At 41.2% G+C, this 18,794-nt stretch overlaps 1 protein-coding gene across 1 annotated transcript in view; it reads right to left on the bottom strand.

Annotated features, from left to right (window-relative positions):
- The window catches only part of VWA3B (von Willebrand factor A domain containing 3B), a 223,177-nt gene that overhangs the window by 17,032 nt on the left and 187,351 nt on the right, over window positions 1–18,794 (bottom strand). The window contains exon 23 of the mRNA XM_036744160.1: window positions 9,687–9,792. Coding sequence (XP_036600055.1) covers window positions 9,687–9,792 — 106 coding nt within the window. The remainder of the gene's footprint in view (window positions 1–9,686; window positions 9,793–18,794) is intronic.

Genomic DNA, 18,794 nt, shown 5'->3' with positions numbered 1-18,794 from the left:
GGCCCCTCTCTCCCCTGGTTGTCTTCCACTGGGCACACTCTAGCTTGCTGATTTTTTCCTAAGACCTGCCAGGTAGGATTGACCTCAGGTAAGAACTCTTGCACAACAAATTATCATTTTTGTTTTGTCTCATACAATACTTTACAACTGAAGAGCCCGAAGCATTTAATAAATATTGCTTATAAAATACTAGTGAGATGGGTAGGAATCCAGATAGATGAACAGGGACCTGGAGAATTTCCATGACTTATGCCGAGCAGTAGCAAATATCCGGAGCCCCTAGGTGGTACGGTGGATAGAGCGCCAGGCCTGGAGTCAGGAAGACTCGTCTTTCTGAGTTCAAATCTGGCCTTACACACTTATTAGCCATGTGATCTTGGGTGAGACATTTCCTCAGTTTCCTCATCTGTAAAATGAACTAGAGAAGGAAATGGCACTCCAGTATCTGCACCAAGGAAACCCCAAATGAGGCCATTCTTCCTAATAAAAAGATTATTCACACATATATGTGCTCTCTTCCTCTAGGAAATCTTTTTGCCTTCCACTCACATAATTTACAGAAGCTGTAAGGGACCACAGAGGCAAATGAAGTTCAAACTGCTTCTAAACAGAAATCTCTTCTTCAATATCCTCAACAAGTGGGACCAGCTTCTACCCAAAACCATCAGTGATGGGGAGCTTACTATGTCTTGAGATCGTCTCTTCCAGTTTTGGAGAAGCCCAATTTTCATTCACCTATTTTAGGATCCTTTACTTATATAAGTCTTTCAGAATAAATATAAATATATATGTATATATATATATATATATATGTACATACATATACACACATATATATGTACATATATGTGCGTATATATATATATATATATTTTTTTTTTCAGTTGGAAAACTAGGAAAAGAAGCCTATGTTTTCCCTAGAATCCTTTTCTCAAAGCTGAACAAAAGATCTGATGATAGAGAAATGGGAAAGATGACCAGGTTAAATAACCAATGTGCCCTCTGTGCCCAAATTTACAACTAAAAATAATTAAGAAGCTAAAAATACTGAGTGTTCCCTTGTGGTGTAGCCACAGTCAAAGAGGGCACTGTAATGGAAAAAGAAAATTCCTGGGCTGAGGTTGAGGAGGTCTGGCATTCAGCCTAACTGAATTTATGCTCCCCATTAAAAGGGAGTTATAATTTTTAAGGGACATTTTAGAAACAGATACACTTAACATGGCAGCCACACTTGTGCACAGAATTCCTTTCATAGATAGAAAATGTGTACACAAGGCCCCATTGTCCTCCAGAACAACACATCTGGCATCCTGGCCGTGACCACCCTCTTATTGCCCCATGTAGCTTTGGCAAAATGGGTTTATTTGCTACAAAAGAAACCAGGTGTTGATTTTCTGGCTTGACCCCGGCCCAAACATCTCTTATTTCATTGAGTGCTATAAGGAGGCCAAGATATTTTTAAAAAATCAAACCCTTTGTTGATTTTTTTCCTTAATTTTTGGACTAAAATATTCAACTTGATTTTAAATAAGACCAAATAAAAATAACCCATCAACAATTAATATTAAATACCCACTATATGCCTGGCACTCTGCTGGTTGTTAGAGATAAAAAGACTGTCAACTCCAAAGGGATGGTAAGCAGGTTACCAGAAGGCACAATGGTTATTTCCCAGTTCCCTAAGCAATTCAATTCAACCCAACTGAACAAACATTGAAGTGTTGTGGTCCTCTTTGAATGACAACAAACAACAACAGCAGCCTGCTATATACACAACCCTCTGCTACTGAGGAAGCTACAAAAGTTTAGCTTAAATCCCCATCCAATGTGAGAACTGAAGTTTATGTGATGTTTTACCTCAAAATTTTAAAAAAAGTTAAAAAACCCCCAAATGATATAATGATTCCTAAAGAGGGGGGAGTGTATCTTCCTACAGATTAGAAAAGGCAAAGAGTCTTCCAACAGGGTGATTATAGACTCTTTTAAGCTTTACAAAGTTCTATCCTCACAATAATCCTGTAAATAAATGGTCCTCTTTAAGTTTTGTGATTTCATAAGTATGTGAGCATCATGACCCCCCCCCCAATAATGTAGACCCTCATCTCCTCTATGATTCATATTCTCAATAAAATTGCCTGGGGCTGGAGATTTAGAGCTAGAAAGAACCTTGGAGGTTCTTTCAAGTCCAACCACCTCATCTTAAACATGAAGAAACCAAGGCCCAGGGAAATAAAAAGAATATGCCTGAGATCATGGAGCTGGTATGGGTCAGGAGGACTTTAATTTAGCTCTTCCTCACTCTAAGGTAAGACTTGATGCCTTATTATTTCTCTGATCTCCTGAAGTCAAGCAGTTAACTCAGGATCACACATCTGGAGTCATGTGGCAGCAGTACCAGATGAGGAATCAGGAAGGCCTATAGTCATATCCAATCTCTGATACTTCCAGTTAGGTGACTGTAATGGTAAGCAGGGTGGGACTTTTTTGTTGTCTTTTGTTCTGGAGTGCTTTTCAGCACTAAGGCAATCAAGTCTTTCAAATGTAAGGGCAAGCAAAGGGAGACTTTTTGTTATCTTTGTTTTGGAGTGCTTCTCAGCACTAAGGCAATCAAGTGCCTCTGGTTGAGTCCTTTGTTTGAATCAAGAGTTTTTGTTTCAATCAAGCATCTTTGATGACCTGCTTAAGTCACAGGAAGGCTCAGGTCACATGGGTTTGAGACCCATAGTTGTGATGCCCTCTGACCCTGAAGAAGTGTATATAAGCTCTGAGTTTTGTTTTGGGGGCACACTCGTTGTAAGAGTGTTGGTGTGGAGGCGCTGGGTAGCTGTCAAGGAGCCCATCCCCCACCCCACCCCCCCCTTGAAAACCCAGATGTTGGTGCTTCTCTATCTGTGGTAACTATGCATGCTATGGTCGGACAGAAACCTGTCTGTTGAGCTATTTATATTGTCTCTGTAATTTCTGTTCGTATCCTCTCTAAAGTTCAGGGTGCTGGCTTTCCCCCCTGTAGCAACAATTCAGCTAGCAGCTGTTGTGGGGGTGAAAGACCAACACAAGCCCAACAACAAGGATGCTGCCAGCACAGGTTCTTTGATCTGCTTTACTAAGGAAAGTAAGGTTAAGGGGTTAACAATCTTACTTTAGTCTAACATATACATATATCATTCACTTAGTTTAGGGGAAAAAGCCAGCAACCTGAACTTCAGAGCAAAGATAAACAAATTACAAAGATACATTATAAACAGAACCAAGAAGGCATCAACATCTGGGTTCACAAGCTGGAGGGATCTTAACTACAGCTGCCTAAACACTCCTCCAAGAGTGAGAGCCCCAAGCAAATAGCCCTGTTCTCTCTTTTTATACAGTCTTTGGATGTCATCAAACCGTCATCTGAGTGACCAGAACTTAGGCATATACTATTGGCTCTGATCTTAGCAACTCTCCTTAGAGCCCTGGGGGCTTTACGCCCACATCGGCTTAGCACCTAGTAATTAGGGATTTGGGCCTGGGGTTTAGCACCTAGTAAGACTCAATCAAAGAGACTTAATTTATCATTCTAAAACAGTAAAAAAAAAAAGTCCTAACTTAATTGATATTATACCCCCTGAACTAAGTTAATGGCACATATATGTTTAATTAAATTAAGATTGTTAACCCTTTAAAGTTGCTTTCCTTAGAAAAGCAGATCAAAGAACCTGCGCTAGCAGCCCTCCTGTGTGCTGGTGTTATTGGTCTTACACAGCCACGGTAGCATTGTTGTGACAGTGACCAAGAGCAAACCATTCAATCTCTCTGGGCCTCATCTCCCCCATCTCTAAAATGAAGATAATAATGTCTGTAGTACCTACCTCCATAGGGTTGTTATAAGGATCAATTGAGATCATCTGTGTCTATGAAGTAGCTTTGCTTTTTAAGCCAAACTATAGAACTTTGCAAAACCTTAAAATGTTATGCTTAAGGTATGGATTCAAATCTTGGCTCTGACACTTATTACCTGTGTGATCTTGAGATTATCTCTCTCTCTCTGGGTCTCCCTTGGCTCATCTGTAAAATGAGGGAATTGGACCGACAGATCGCTTAGGTTCTTTCCAATTCTGGGTCTATGATCTGATCGTCCAGGTCTCTGTATCCAGTTACTCTTCCCTCCACCACACGGCCTCTCCTATGTGTTATCTTTCAGTTTTGTCTTGGGTGTGTGTACTGGTGAATTGACAGGCCCAGATAAACACTTCCAACTGTGTCCTCCTTACACTGTGTTTCCCTGCGGTGAGCAAACCAAACCACAGCATCTCACTAATGATCACTGATTCCCTCTAGCCGAGGAGGATCCTTGATGTGAGCGTGAAGACATTCAAAATGTTGTCTTTTAGTCATTTTTTCAGTTGTGTCTACATCTTTGTAACCCCATTTGGGGTTTCCTTGGCAGATACTGGAGTGGTCTGCCATTTCCTTCTCCAGCTCATTTTACAGATGAGGAAACTGAGGCAAGAAAATGACTTGCTCAGGGTCACACAGCTAGTAAGAATATGAGGCCAGATTTGAACTCACCAAGATGAGTCTTCCTGACTTCAGGCTCTACCCGTTGAACCACCTAGCCACTCGTGTTTGAAATGACCGGGCCAGGTATACTCTGCTTCAGATGTTATAGGCCACTCCATCATGCAATGCTGAACTTGGAGTCAGGAAGAGCCATGTTTGAATCCTGCCTCAGACTAGATCTATGAGCTTGGATTAAATCCCCTTAGGTGGCCTCAGTTTCCTTATCTGCAAAATGAGGATAATAAAGGCACCTACCTTACAGGTAAATGAAATTATTTATGCAAGGCATTTTGTAAACCTTAAAGTGCTATTAACTATTAGTATAACAAACATTTTTACCACACAGCACAGCGTCTGGAACGTAGTGAGAACTTAATAAATGCAGGCTGATTTGACTTGACCTTGCCTCGCCCTTTGATTTAGGACACCACTATCCCAATGACCCTCCATATTTTCTTCTGCCCCTACTATGCCTTAAAACTGACTCGTTATCACCAAAGATGATTCTAGAACTTTCAATGAAAAATATCCTAAGAGGACCAAAAATATTATCTTTGCAAAATTCTTCAGATGCCTCTTCTCAACAAACATAATGCAGGAAAAATAAAGTTTCAAAAATCACACGAAGCTTAAAAAACAAAATTGCAACAACATTCTAGACAATTCAAGTACTTTCCAAAAGGCTATAAATGCAGAGCAGGTTTTACAAAATTATCATGTAATCCATTTAAACAACCTTTTAGTAACTGGTTACCTATTGGTTATTTTCAGAATTGTCAAGTTTGCTTGGCTAAATTGATTTTCTTTTAAATTTTCCCCCAAATGGTTTCTGCATTAGATAATCACAGATACCGAGGCCAAAACAGCTGGGGTTAGTTCTTGGTGTCTGTCCATTAATCACATGAGAAAAGAAGCAAAAAAATAATTTTATGATGTTAATATCAACACAAGGTTTAATAGGGAAGAATGTAAAATCTTTTTCTTAATTCAAAAGTCAGTTTCACAAGTGCAAGACAAGGAGGCATGGCTAAGCAGCAGTTTGTCTGAAAAAGGGTCTGGGGGCTTTAGTGGACCACAGAACTCATTGTAAGTCAACAGTGTCAAGTAGCATGCAAGAAAGCTAATGCTGACCTTGGTCTGCATTAAAAAAGCAAGAAATTAGGTGGTGATAATTCAGCCAGACTCTGCCCTGGTCAGACTATATCTGGAAGAGTGTGTTCAGTTCCAGGTGCCACACTTTATAAAATGAAGTCAACTCATGTGTTTAAGAACCTACTATGTTCCAGGCACTATGCTAAGCATTGGGGATACAAAAAAAGGCAAAAGTAAAAATAAGGAACAGTCTCTACTCACAAAGAGCTCCCAGTCTAAAGGGGGAAACAACATAAAAACAACTACATACAAATAAGATGTGTGTGTGTGTGTGTGTGTACACACACAGAAAGAATAAATTGGGGAGAGCATCCAGAGGAAGACAACCAGTATGGTAAAGTTCATATCATATAAGGATTGGCAGAAGGAAATACGAATATTCAACCTGGAAAGGAGGAAACTTGGGAATGGATGCATATGATAGCATTCTTCAAGTATTTGAAAGGCTGACTATCCAATGCAGGAAAGATTAAAAGTTGTTCTTCTTGGGCAGAGGGGAATAAGCAGAAGCGAGGGATGGAAGCAGCAAAGAGGCAAGCTTGGCCTTGATGTCAGGAAAAAGCTGTCAATCATTAGGGCTCTCCAAAAGCAGAACGGTCAGCCTCAGGACTTAGCTTGTTTATCCTTATTGGAGGTCTTCTGAGGAAGACTGGATGATCACTTATTGGGCATGTTGTTGTGGGAGGTTCCTTTTCAGGTACAGGTTGGATAAAATGGTCACTGAGATGCCTTCCATTTCTGAAATTCTGTGATTTATTGCTGACTTGCCATCAGATGACACATACTGTACTACTGTTCCTAAGGGCTTCCTGTGCTCTCCACAATCAGGCAGGATTGTTTTCTGTTTCATTTTCTTAGCTCACAATTACCATGCTGATGGATATTTGAGCCCTTCACATTTTTGCTAAAATACTAAAGCAATAAACTATTATTATTAACTGGGGTTTTTTTACCCTGGAGGAGAGAAGACCTAGTATAGATAGGTGTGGTAGATAATGTCTTCAAGTATTTGACGGTTGTCTTGTGGGAAGAGTCATTAGACTTACTCCTCTTAGTTCCAGAGGGTAGAACTGGGAGCATTAGGTACAAAATAGAGAGAGGCATATCAGTTCGGTACAAGCAAAGATCACTAAGAATTAAACCTATCCAAAGGTAGAATGGTCTGCTTTCAAGTCAAAGGAGGTCTTCAAGATGAGACTGAATAATTTGCTTCAGGTATGTGTTGGACTAGTGCTTAGCATGATTCCTGGTACACAGTAGACACTTAATAAATGCTTATTGACTAAGCAACTAGAAGACCATAATCCAGTGGAAAGATCGCTTGCTTTGGAATCAGGGGACCTGGGTTCAAGTCTTCTGTCTCTCACTTACTAACCATGTGATGTTGTGTAAGCTACTAAACCTCTCATGGTCTAGTTTCCTCATCTCTGAAATGAAAGAGCTGGATTATGGCCACTGAGGTTCCATCTAATGCAAAACATATGCTTCTATGATCTTATTACTTTGGAATCATTAAAAGATCCAGGGCTGGTGGGACCCTTGGAGGTCACTGAGTCCTAGCCCCTCATTTAGCACATGAGGAAACCAGGGTTTTCTCATCCAAGGTCAGAGAGTTAGTAAATGCCAGATCTGGGATTCAAAACCAGGTCTTCTGACTCCCAATCCTGAATTCTTCCAACTGGACCAGTCCAGTCCTAAAATTCTGTGACTTGATGCTGAGCCAGAAGGTTGGAGTCCAAATTGCTTTCAGCCAAATTGGCTTTCACATTATTCTCTATTGGCTTTATAAATACCAAGCTGAATAAATCAGGAGCTTTTTCAACCCAGTAAGACAGTTTTCTACAATTACATCTGAACAGCCTTGAGCCCTAGAGAAAGGGAAGGAAGGTTCCAAGCACCCCCTCCCCTTCCCTTTGCTTCAAGACCAGTTGAAGGTATAAACCGTTAGGCCGCCTTTTAAGCCATGACTCCATATTGATTCTCACAAAGTAAGTTCCAAGGCAAATTTGCTAAGTTTACAAATTAAATTGTTCCAGTTGTCAGCCCCACATCTGCCCTCTGGGACCTGAAAAAATCCAGCTGATGTCTGTCTCTAGCTGTTGTCCTTGGTAATAGAGATTCTGGAATTACATTTTATCTGGTGATTTGGATGGTGATGCCAGAGGCCTAATATACTTTGTGCAGGACAGCTGTGCTCATTTGCAAATAAAACGCCAACTTGTCAGGAATCCTTTCCCCAACAGAAATACTTCCACCTCCCACTGAGGATCCCATTAATGACAAAGTCCTGGACTAATCTGTTAAGAATAGATCTGGGTCCTGGGGCACTGATCTAGGAAGTAAACAATTCCAACCTGGTCAGATTCCCCCCGATAATTATAGAGTCCATCTGTCTCAGTTACCATGGCCCCTTTGTCTTGTTCTGGAAAGATGTTGATACTATCTTATTTATAAACATCCCCTTTAGAACATACGCACATCTTTTCTGAGCCACCAGGAAGGAGAGCAGCTCAAAGCCCAAGAGTTTTACCCTAGTTAAAGGTGAGCCTTCCCTCTCTCCTCCCTTAAATCTCTTAGACCATTCTATATGACTATATAAATATATGCATTTAATCAAAATTCTAACTTGAATTGTGGTTTGTTTTTTTTTTTTGGCCCAGATCTGTGATTTAGTCAATCTACTTGTAATTAATAGTCTCAGAGTGGTACCCGAAGGTGTTGAGAGGTTAAGTGATTTGTTTATGGTCACATAACTAATATGGGTCCAAGCAGGTCTTGAAGCAGACCCCAAGGCCAGACCTCTAGCTACTAAGGCTTCTCATTAATATTAAACGCATGGTATAACTTATTTGATCTTGGAATCATAGGATTATTAACTTAGAGGTCATTTAGCCCAACCTCTGCTGGAGAAGGAAATGGCAAACTGCTTCAATATCTTTGCCAAGAAAACTCCAGATGGGGGTCACCAAGAGTCAGAAACAACCAAACAACAAATGCCCAATTTCTTCATTTTAAGCCCTGAGAGGTTGCTACCCCTCTCATACGCTAGACCATAAGCTCCTTGAGGACAAGGACTACCTAAAAAAACAAACAAACTTTGTATTTCTCACCCTAACCCAACCCCTCACACACCCAGTGCCATACATACCTTGTACCATATAAGGCATAACTGAGTTGAACTATGAAATTCTGGACTCAACCATTAATCACCATCAACTGTTTACTAAGGGACCAGTAGCAAACCGATCTATTGATTTCTAGGTGAAGTCATCTGTAAAACCCTCTCCTCAATGGAATCAAAAGAGTTCCAGCTAGTAATCAATATTCAAAAGCACCAAACTCCAATATAACCAATGAATTTAGACAGGCAGTCTAAGCACCCCGTAATGAGGTTTGTCTTGTACTAGTGACAGCATACTTATATTAAAGCCACAGAAAATCCCCCAAACTCATTTGGCCTAGGGAATTTTATCCTCCTGCAGCAGAAGCTGCAAATGCACTGGCAAAGTGATAAATTTAAGGTTTTTTTTTCCTTTTCACAGGCAGAGCAGGGAAATGACAGGAAGGTAGGCAACAGGAGACAAAAAGACCACAATAACCCACAAACAGTAATTAAAATCAAATATCATCGTAAGGGTTCACAGTCTAAATAATGTAACACCTGTACTCTAGACATTAGATTGCATGTATTTTAATTGATGTACCTTTTGACATCTTTTGTTGTGTCTGACTCTTTGTAAAATAATTTGGGGTTTTCTTGGCAGAGATACTGGAGTGGTTTGCCATTTCCTTCTCCAGCACATTTTATGGATGAGGAAACTAAGGTAAACAAGGTTAAATTACTTGCCCAGGGTCACACAGTTAGTAAGTATCTCAGGCTAGGTTTGAACTCAGAAAGATGAGCCTTCCTGACTCCAGGCCAGGCATTGTATCCCCCACAGCTCCACCTAGCTGCCCTTACTGTATCTTAGGGACTCTTAAAATACAAAATCTACCTGGAAAATAAAAGCCATTTTCCTCTGATCTTGCAATAACCTTCTGGCCTTTGAGAGGATCGACTCTTTTGCTTTTGAATTTCTTCCCTTGGCTTTGTTGTGATTTCTGTAGGGTTAAAAAAAGTGTAGAGATAGAATGATTATACAAAACTTGGTGAAGAAAATTGTTAAAGAAAAAAAGCAATGAGGAAGAGGACGTACAAGATCTCTAAAGACTCAGAAAGGAAGTGCAGAATTATGTAACAAATTATATAACAAATACCCTGTGTACTCATGCTGTTAGGTGCACAACCCCCACTCACACATACACACACACACACACACACACACACACACACACACACACATATGTCTCTCCCTACCCCCACCCTCCCCACGCACCCATCGAACCCGACCCCCTCACTTTACAAATGACTGGGCCCCAGGGAAGAGAAGTGACCTCCCCAAGGTCAAAGAGGCAGTTAACATTAGAGTTGGGATTTGAACCCAGGCGGCCTAATTTCAGAATTGGGCTCTTTCCACTGGGCCAGGCTGCCTCTCACATGAAAAAAATTCAGTAAAATATAAGTTCCTTGAGGGGAGAGAATCTATCATTTTCATCTTTGTATGCTCAGTGCCTAACAGAATGCCTGCAACAGAGCAGGTATTTGATAATTCCTTGTTGAGCAGAGTGGGTATTTGATAATTTCTTGAATTAATTATCTCATTTTGAGTTTGTCTACAGTACAGTGGTCAGTTTCTTTGACCAGTGGTTTCTTCCATACAGAATATGGGCAGCTAGGTGGCACAGCAGAGAGAGCACCAGGCTTGGAGTCAGGAAGACTCTTCTTCCTGAGTCCAATCTGGCCCCTGACACTTACTAGCTGTGTGACCCTGGGCCAGTCACTTCACCTCGTTTGCCTCAGATTCCTCGTCTATAAATGAGCTGGAGAAGGCAATGTCAAACCACTCCAGTGTCTTTGCCAAGAAAACCCCAGATGGGGTCACGAAGAGTTGAACATGATTAAACAACAAACAACAAAGAAGGCCAGCAGACCAAGAATAACGGTAACCCAAACTCGATTCTTCCCATCTCACAAATCCCACACTAAAGGCTAGAAAGAATAAAGTTGAGTCGGCCCTGATGATCACTGTCATAAAGAGGGGAAACAGACTCCATTCTTGATTATCTGTGGGTCTAAATCAGGCAATACTGGTTTATCCTCACTCCTCCATGCTCCCCCCTCATTGCTGGCTTTGGGGCCAGTTCACTTCTCCTTCACAAAGGGAGGTGGGGGAGATGAAATTTACATCAGTTAATTTCATGCCTCTGCCAGCAATCTGTGTCAGGGTTTCTTGGGGAAGAGGATGGAATTAATAGTCCAAATCAGATTTGGGAATTGTCTGTGGATTTCAAAGATTCATGCTACTTTTGCTCCCCATGACCACAGATAATGGAGAGCTGGCCGGACTGTCCTTGAAACTCACCAGCCCCAGCTTGAGAATGGTATTGGTCACAGTCCTTCCCATGCATACTAATGGAGGGTGGGAATCATGAAGAAAGTCTCACAAAGCCTGCTAAGATTCAAGATGATGGTGAACTCCAGGCTTCTTTCAAGGAGTCACAATAATAGCTAATATTTATGTAGTGCTTCAAGATTTCCAAAGCGCCTTATAATAATATCTCATTTGATCCTCAAACAACCCCAAGGTAGGTGCCATTATCAAACTCATGCTGTAGATGAGGAAACTGAGACAAACAGATTTGCCTAGGGTCCCACAGCTAGTTAAATGTCTTAAGTATGACTGGGAACTCGGGTCTCCCTGGGCTACAAATCTAACATTCTGTCCACCAAACCACAGTGTTACATATTTTGTTTGTTTGTTTTACCACAAAAAAGATAGAGGACAAGGACCACAGACAGACAAATCCAAGAAGGATTACCATGAAGCACACACATACCAAACAGCTATGAACCACCATGATTTGCAAAGCACAAAATCAAATTAGCAGAGTTGTACCCAGCCATATACAACTGTTTAGCCGCTGGAAAATTAAGAGAAGAGCTGTTAGACTGAGATCTCCCTGAGAGCAGAGACTGTATCTTTTTCATCTTCCTTTCTCTCATAGACCCAGGCTAAAACTGATTCCAGTGAGCGCTCAGTGAAGGATCGATATCTGAATGAATGCTAAGGGGCCACATTCTGAGCAAGCAAAGCAGCCTCTTCCCTTGGCATGGTCTGTCCCAGCCGGAAGTTGTTCCCAAACCTTCTGAATCCTGCAGGAAAGCATGGACAGTTGCTATAGAGGCAACACCTCAGGATAACATCCTGCCAGGAAAATTAACCACAAAGAAAAGCAACAGCAAACAACGACCACCAGCCTCTTCTGCCAGCCTTTGGAAAAGCACTTTGGACAAGAGACAAAAGACCCTTTGTCGTATCTGCTTTCTTCGTGGAAGGGACCTACTTGAAATGAGCGAAACTTTGCTTCAGTTTCCTATAGTAGCATAATATGTGACTTTACTTGAAGTGTGGTAGAAACAGGCTGTGTTAATGAAAGCTCCAGCCTCAGCAACATCCTCTTCCTGACTCCCCAAGGTGTCCTGGAAGGAGTGGATATTGAATGAAATGAAAAAGCCTTTATTAAGTACTTAATAAATTAAGAGAAAAATGGGCATTCATTCTCTGGCCTGGAGTTAGGTGTGATAGATAGACAGATAGATATACACACAAACATATACATACATACACACATATACATATATACACACAAACACATATGTATGCATGTGCATAGGTGTGTACATACATACATATGTATACATGCATACATGTTATTGTTCAAGCTTTTTTTCCGGTCATGTCCAACTCTTCGTGACCCCATTTGGGATTTTCTTGGCAAAGATACTGGAGAGATTTGCTGTTTCCTTTTTCAGATCATTTTACAGATAAGGAAACTGAGGCCAACTGGGTTAAGTGACTTACTCACAGTCACCCAACTAGTAAAGCTAGTAAGTGTCTGAGTCCAGATTTGAACTCAAGAAGATGAGTGAGTCTTCTTGAGGCCAAGCCCGGTACTCTATCTACTATACCACCTAGCTGCACATATATATGTATGTATGTGTGTATATGTGTGTTATGCGTGTGCAACTATAGATGTAAATAGATCGCAATGTGTATATATACACATATGTATATCTAATATCTATATGTGTGTATAAATGTGAATATATGTATATGATATTTATACGTTAGTATAATATAATAATATTAGTATGATCTGATACTATATATTAGTAAACGTATTAGATCTAGTTTAAAATCAAAAGATAAGCCAAATGGATTATCTTCCTGAAATGCCTGCAATGCAGAAGAAACCAAGAACTGCCCAGGGCTCCCTCCTAAATGAATTGGTTTTTCTTTTCTTTTTTTCCTGCAGAGATCATTAACCCTACCACCTCTTAAATTTCTCTAATAAATCAAGGAGTAAGAGGCACTCCTCCCAGTCGGAGGCCGGGCAACCAAGCTACTTCCCATCAAAGCAGGCAAAGGTACTGTCCCTTACAAAGCGACATCTTCGGGAAAAGGTTTGTTTCATAGGTACAGCCTAATGTTACTTATCTGTTGCCCTGAAGCTGCATTTTAAAGTATTGCTCCAGTGAAGGAAGGGCTTAAAAGTATCTCTTGTACAGTCTCACTTAAAGCCATACATACTTAAGGAGGTTTCTTTAATTTATGAGGCAATTGACTATACAAATTAAAATAACTTCAGGGAGTCTGAATATCATTTGTTATGGAACCATGATTCTTGTTAGATTCAGTTTGGGCTCTGAAAATATCTGGGCTTCTTTCTCTGGTGCAGTGATGCCACTTAAAAAAGACCAAAACCAGTAACATTAGTTTATTATTCAGACATCAGGGATTCTGTACAGGGTCGGTAAAGGAGACAAGGAGGTGATTTATGTCGTTGGAGACCCAAACACAAAGCCAGGGCCCAAGAAGTAAAAATGTAATGACATGTTTCCTCCATCTGTAAAATGGGGATAAAATGGGCACCTTCCTAAAAAGGTTGTTGAGGGGATCAAATGAGAGAAAGGAAGGCAGGCAAGAAACATTTATTAAGTGCCTACTGTGTACCAGGCACTATGCTACAAGCTTAGCAATTGTCTCATTTGATCCCCACGACCCAAGAGGTGGGTGCTATTATCTCTATTTTACAGTTGAGTAAACTGAGGCAAGTGGGTTAAGTGACTTGCCCAGGGTCACACAGCTAAGAAGTGTCTGAGGCTTGATTTGAACTCAGGTCATCCTAACTCCAAGTATAGCACTCTTCCCCGCTGCACTGCCTAACTACCTTGTAGCATATGTAAAGTGCTTTGTCCTAAATACGTAACTGTGGTCTGTTATTTTTATTGCAACTATTATTGTTATTATTATTAATTATTATTATTAGAAGCTAAGCTCTGGAGGATCATCTTTTCTTGTAAAGGGCTTCATACCTAGAATATATTTAGAGTAGCTGGGTGGCTCAGTGCCAGTCCTGGAGACAGGAAGACTCATCTTCCTGAGTTCAAATCCAGCTTCAGACAACTCTTAGCTGTGTGACCCTGGGCAAGTTGCTTCACCCTGTTTGCCTCAGTTTCCTTATCTGTAAGATAAGCTGGAGAAGTGGCAAACCACTCTAGTATCTTTGCCAAGAAAACCCCAAATGGGGTCACAAAGAGTCAGACACAGCTGAAAAGTGACTGAACAACAACCACATTCTCCTTTTTGTACACAAGCAGGTTATAGGGTACCATATAGTAGCTAGAGAGCCAGCTGGCCTCATGTCAAGAAGACCTATGTGACTCTGAGCAAGCCACCCGAAGTCTAGAATGAATAAGTAAATGAATGCATGAATGGAAAAAATAAAACGCCATTCATTAAGCCTTTACTGAGTCCAAAGAACTGTGCTACTCCCAGAACACACAAGGAATTTACGTTCTAATGGGAGAAACCACAAGTATAGCAAATTTCAGCTGAAAGTCAATTGGAAAGCCACCATGGCCTTTATGGAACAGTGGCAAGGCAGATAGAACACAATGCATATTCTTTGGTGCCATTCCCATTAATCAAACCACCTCATCTTCTGATGTTGAACAATTTAGCAGTGCCAAGGACTTTGTGGGCAAGAGCTTTCTTTTCTAGGTCTTCAGTAGCTGTAGCTATAGGGGGCAGGCTAGGAGAAAGGCTGGTGGTATGAATGGGGAGGTGGGTGGCAAACCACTATTCCAAGGGCCTGCGTTCCCAAGCAGTACCCTGAGCTTACCCTCCTCCTTGAAGGGCTGTTGGTGTGGCTGGTGATAGGGACAGATGCTCTCTTCTCTAAACAGCGTGCTCCCACAGATAATGACCTCCGTGGATGACTTGAAAGATATGGTGGTTTAGAGGCTGATGCTAATAGTGGTGATTTGGGGAGTGCTTTCCCTTCCCTGGCAGTTGGGTGGTAGTTTGTGGTTAGAGTGAGAGGGTTGGTGGGCCTTTTCTCCATAGCAGATGATTCCCTGGATAAGGCGGAGGTCTGGGATGAAAGTGGACAAACCACCGGCTTGAAGGGTGCTGTTGTTTCAGGGGCTCTTGGACTTTCCTTCTTATGGAAAAAAGTTGGTTGGCGATTGACATAGATATCAGGGCTCATCTCCATGGGAGATGCTTCCCTGGAGGACAATTGTGGGCCCTGTGCTGGAAGATGAGATAGTGGTTGGAGGGGCTCTTCTCTTCTCTGAGACTCTTGTCTTTCTATGGCAGTTGGTTGGCAGTTGGCATTGATGGCAGACTCTATCTCCTCAGAAGGTGTTTCCCTCAATGGTGACTGTGGGGTCTGATTGGGGACCAGAACAGATGGTTTGGGGTGTTCCGCTTTTTCTAGGATACTTGGGCTTACCAGCCCTTCCATAGAAGTCAGTTGATAACTGATGCTGGTGGCTGTGATGCTGTTGGCAGGTATGATGGGCCCCTTCTCCACAGAGGGAGTTACCCTGTATGTTAACTGTGGAATCTGAATGAGAAACAAAGTCAGTGTTCTGGGGGATGCTTCTGTTCCTAAGTTCACCAGTCCTTCCATGGCAGTTGGTTGGCAGTTGGTATAGATGATGGAGAGCATGAAGAACCCCTTCTCCACAAGGATTGCTCCCACATATGATTGTGCTGGAGTCTAGACTGGAAGCCAGGCCAGTGGCCTCCAGGGGTGCTGCTTTCCCCAGCACTGTTGGGATTAACTGCCCATCCATAGCAGTTGGAATGGAATATAAAGTTAAAATTCTTTACTGGGAGGTCTCTATGCCATGAAATCACAGGTCCAGTTTTAAAAAAAACCTTTTCCATGTCTCTCCATTTCACAAACAATAAAATCCTATTAGAATAACTTATAACTTACTTTTTAAAATTTAATTTATTTAATATATTTAGTTTTCAGCATTGATTTTCACAAGAGTTTGAATTACAAATTTTCTCCCCATTCTACCCTCCCGCCTACTCCAACATGGCGTATATTCTGGTTTCCCCATTCCCCAGTCAGCCCTCCCATCTGTCACCCCACTCCCCTCCCATCCCCCTTTCCCTTCGTCTCTTGTAGGGCAAGATAAATTTCTATGCCCCATTGCCTGTGTATCTCATTTCCTAGTTGCATGCAAAAAACTTTTGTTGTTGTTGTTTTTGAACGTCTGTTTTTAAAACTTTGAGTTCCAAATTCTCTCCCCTCTTCCCTTCCCACCCACCATCCCTAAGAAGGCAAGCAATTCAACATAGGCCACATGCATATCATTATGTAAAACCCTTCTACAATACTCATGCTGTGAAAGATTAACTATGTTTTGCTCCTTCCTAACCTATCCCCCTGTATTGAATTTTCTCCCTTGACCCTGTCCCTTTTCGAAAGTGTTTGTTTTCAATTACGTCCTCCCCCTGTCTGCCCTCCCTTCTATCATGCCCCCTTTTTTATCTTCTTCCTCCTTCTTTCCTGTGGGGTAAGATACCCAATTGAGTGTGTATGGTATTCCCTCCTTAGGTGAAATCCGATGAGAGCAAGATTTACTCATTCCCCCTCACCTGCCCCCTCTTCCCTTCCTACAGAACCGCTTTTTCTTGCCACTTTTATGTGAGGTAATTTACCCCACTCTATCTCTCCCTTTCTCCCTCTCTCAATATATTCCTCTCTTATCCCTTAATTTGAATTTATTTTTTTAGATATCATCCCTTCATATTCAACTCATCCTGTGCCCTCTGTATATATATTATATATGTACATATATAATATATATATATACATACACATATATATACACACACATACATATATACCTACATATATACATACATAGACACACACATATGTATATATATGTATACACATACATATATGCATATTCCTTTCAGCTACTATGATATTGAGGTCTCATGAATTATACACATCATCTTTCTATGTAGGAATGTAAACAAAACAGTTCAACTTTAGTAAGTCCCTTATGATTTCTCTTTCTTGTTTACCTTTTCATGCTTCTCTTGATGGTTGTGTTTGAAAGTCACATTTTCTATTCAGCTCTGGTCTTTTCACTGAGAAAGCTTGAAAATCCTCTATTTTATTGAAAGTCCATATTTTGCCCTGGAGCATGATACTCAGTTTTGCTGGGTAGGTGATTCTTGATTTTAATCCTAGCTCCAGAATATGATATTCCAAGCCCTTCAGTCCCTTAATGTGGAAGCTGCCAGATCCTGTATTATCCTGATTGCTTTTCCACAATACTCAAATTGTTTCTTTCTGGCTACTTGCAATATTTTCTCCTTGACCTGGGAGCTTTGGAATTTGGCAACAATATTCCTAGGAGTTTTCTTTTTGGGATCTATTTGAGGAGGCAATCTGTGGATTCTTTCAATTTCTATTTTACCCTCTGGCTCTAGAATATCAGGGCAATTCTCCTTGATAATTTCTTGAAAGATGATATCTAGGCTCTTTTTTTGATCATGGCTTTCAGGTAGTCCAACAATTTTTAAATTCTCTCTCCTGGATCAATTTTCCAGGTCAGTGGTTTTTCCAATGAGATATTTCACATTGTCTTCCACTTTTTCATTCCTTTGGTTATGTTTTATAATATCTTGATCTCTCATCAAGTCACTAGCTTCTACTTGCTCCAATCTAATTTTTAAGGTAGTATTTTCTTCAGTTGTCTTTTGAACTTCCTTTTCCATTTGGCTAATTCTTCCTTTCAAGGCATTCTTCTCCTCATTGGCTTTTTGGAGCTCTTTTGCCATTTGAGTTAGTCTATTTTTTAAAGTGTTGTTTTCTTCAATATTTTTTATAGCATTTTTTGGGGTTTCCTTTAGCAAGTCATTGACTTGTTTTTCATGGTTTTCTTGTATCATTCTCATTTCTCATACCAATTTTTCCTCTACTTCTCTAACTTGCTTTTCCAACTCCTTTTTGAGCTCTTCCATGGCCTGAGGCCAATTCATGTTTTTGTTGGAGGCTTTTCGTGTAGGTTCTTTGACTTTGTTGACTTCTTCTGGCTGTATGTTTTGATCTTCTTTGTCACCAAAGAAAGATTCCAAAGTCTGAGACTGAATCTGAGAGTATTTTTGCTGCCTGGCCATGTTCCCAGCCATCTTACTTGACCCTTAAGTTTTTTGTCAGGGTATGACTGCTTGTAGAGCAAAGAGTACTTTGTTCCAAGCTTGAGGGGTTGCGCTGTTGATTTCAGAGCTATTTCTATACAGCCAGCTCTGCCACACCAGCACTCCTCCTTCCTGAAGACACACCAACCCAGACCTGACTGGGATCTTAAGTAGGCTCTGCACTCCTGCTCTGATCTGCCACTTAATTCCTCCCACCAGGTGGGCCTGGGGCCAGAAGTAACTGTTCTGCAGCTGCACCTCCCCCTGCTGCCTCTGGGACAGTGGCCAAACTGCAAACTCTGTCCCCTATAGCTTTACCCACTAACCTTCTCTGTTGTCTTTGGTGTTTGTGGGTTGAGAAGTCTGGTAACTGCCACAGCTCACTGATTCAGGGCACTAGGGACCGCTCCGCCTGGCTCCTGGTCTGGTTGGTCCGCGTGGCCCACACTGATCTCCGCTCCCCTCTGGGCTCTGCTCCCT

The sequence above is a fragment of the Trichosurus vulpecula genome, chromosome 2 (genome assembly GCF_011100635.1).
Source record: "Trichosurus vulpecula isolate mTriVul1 chromosome 2, mTriVul1.pri, whole genome shotgun sequence".
Classification (NCBI taxonomy): domain Eukaryota; kingdom Metazoa; phylum Chordata; class Mammalia; order Diprotodontia; family Phalangeridae; genus Trichosurus; species Trichosurus vulpecula.
This window is presented reverse-complemented; position numbering and strand designations above follow the sequence as displayed.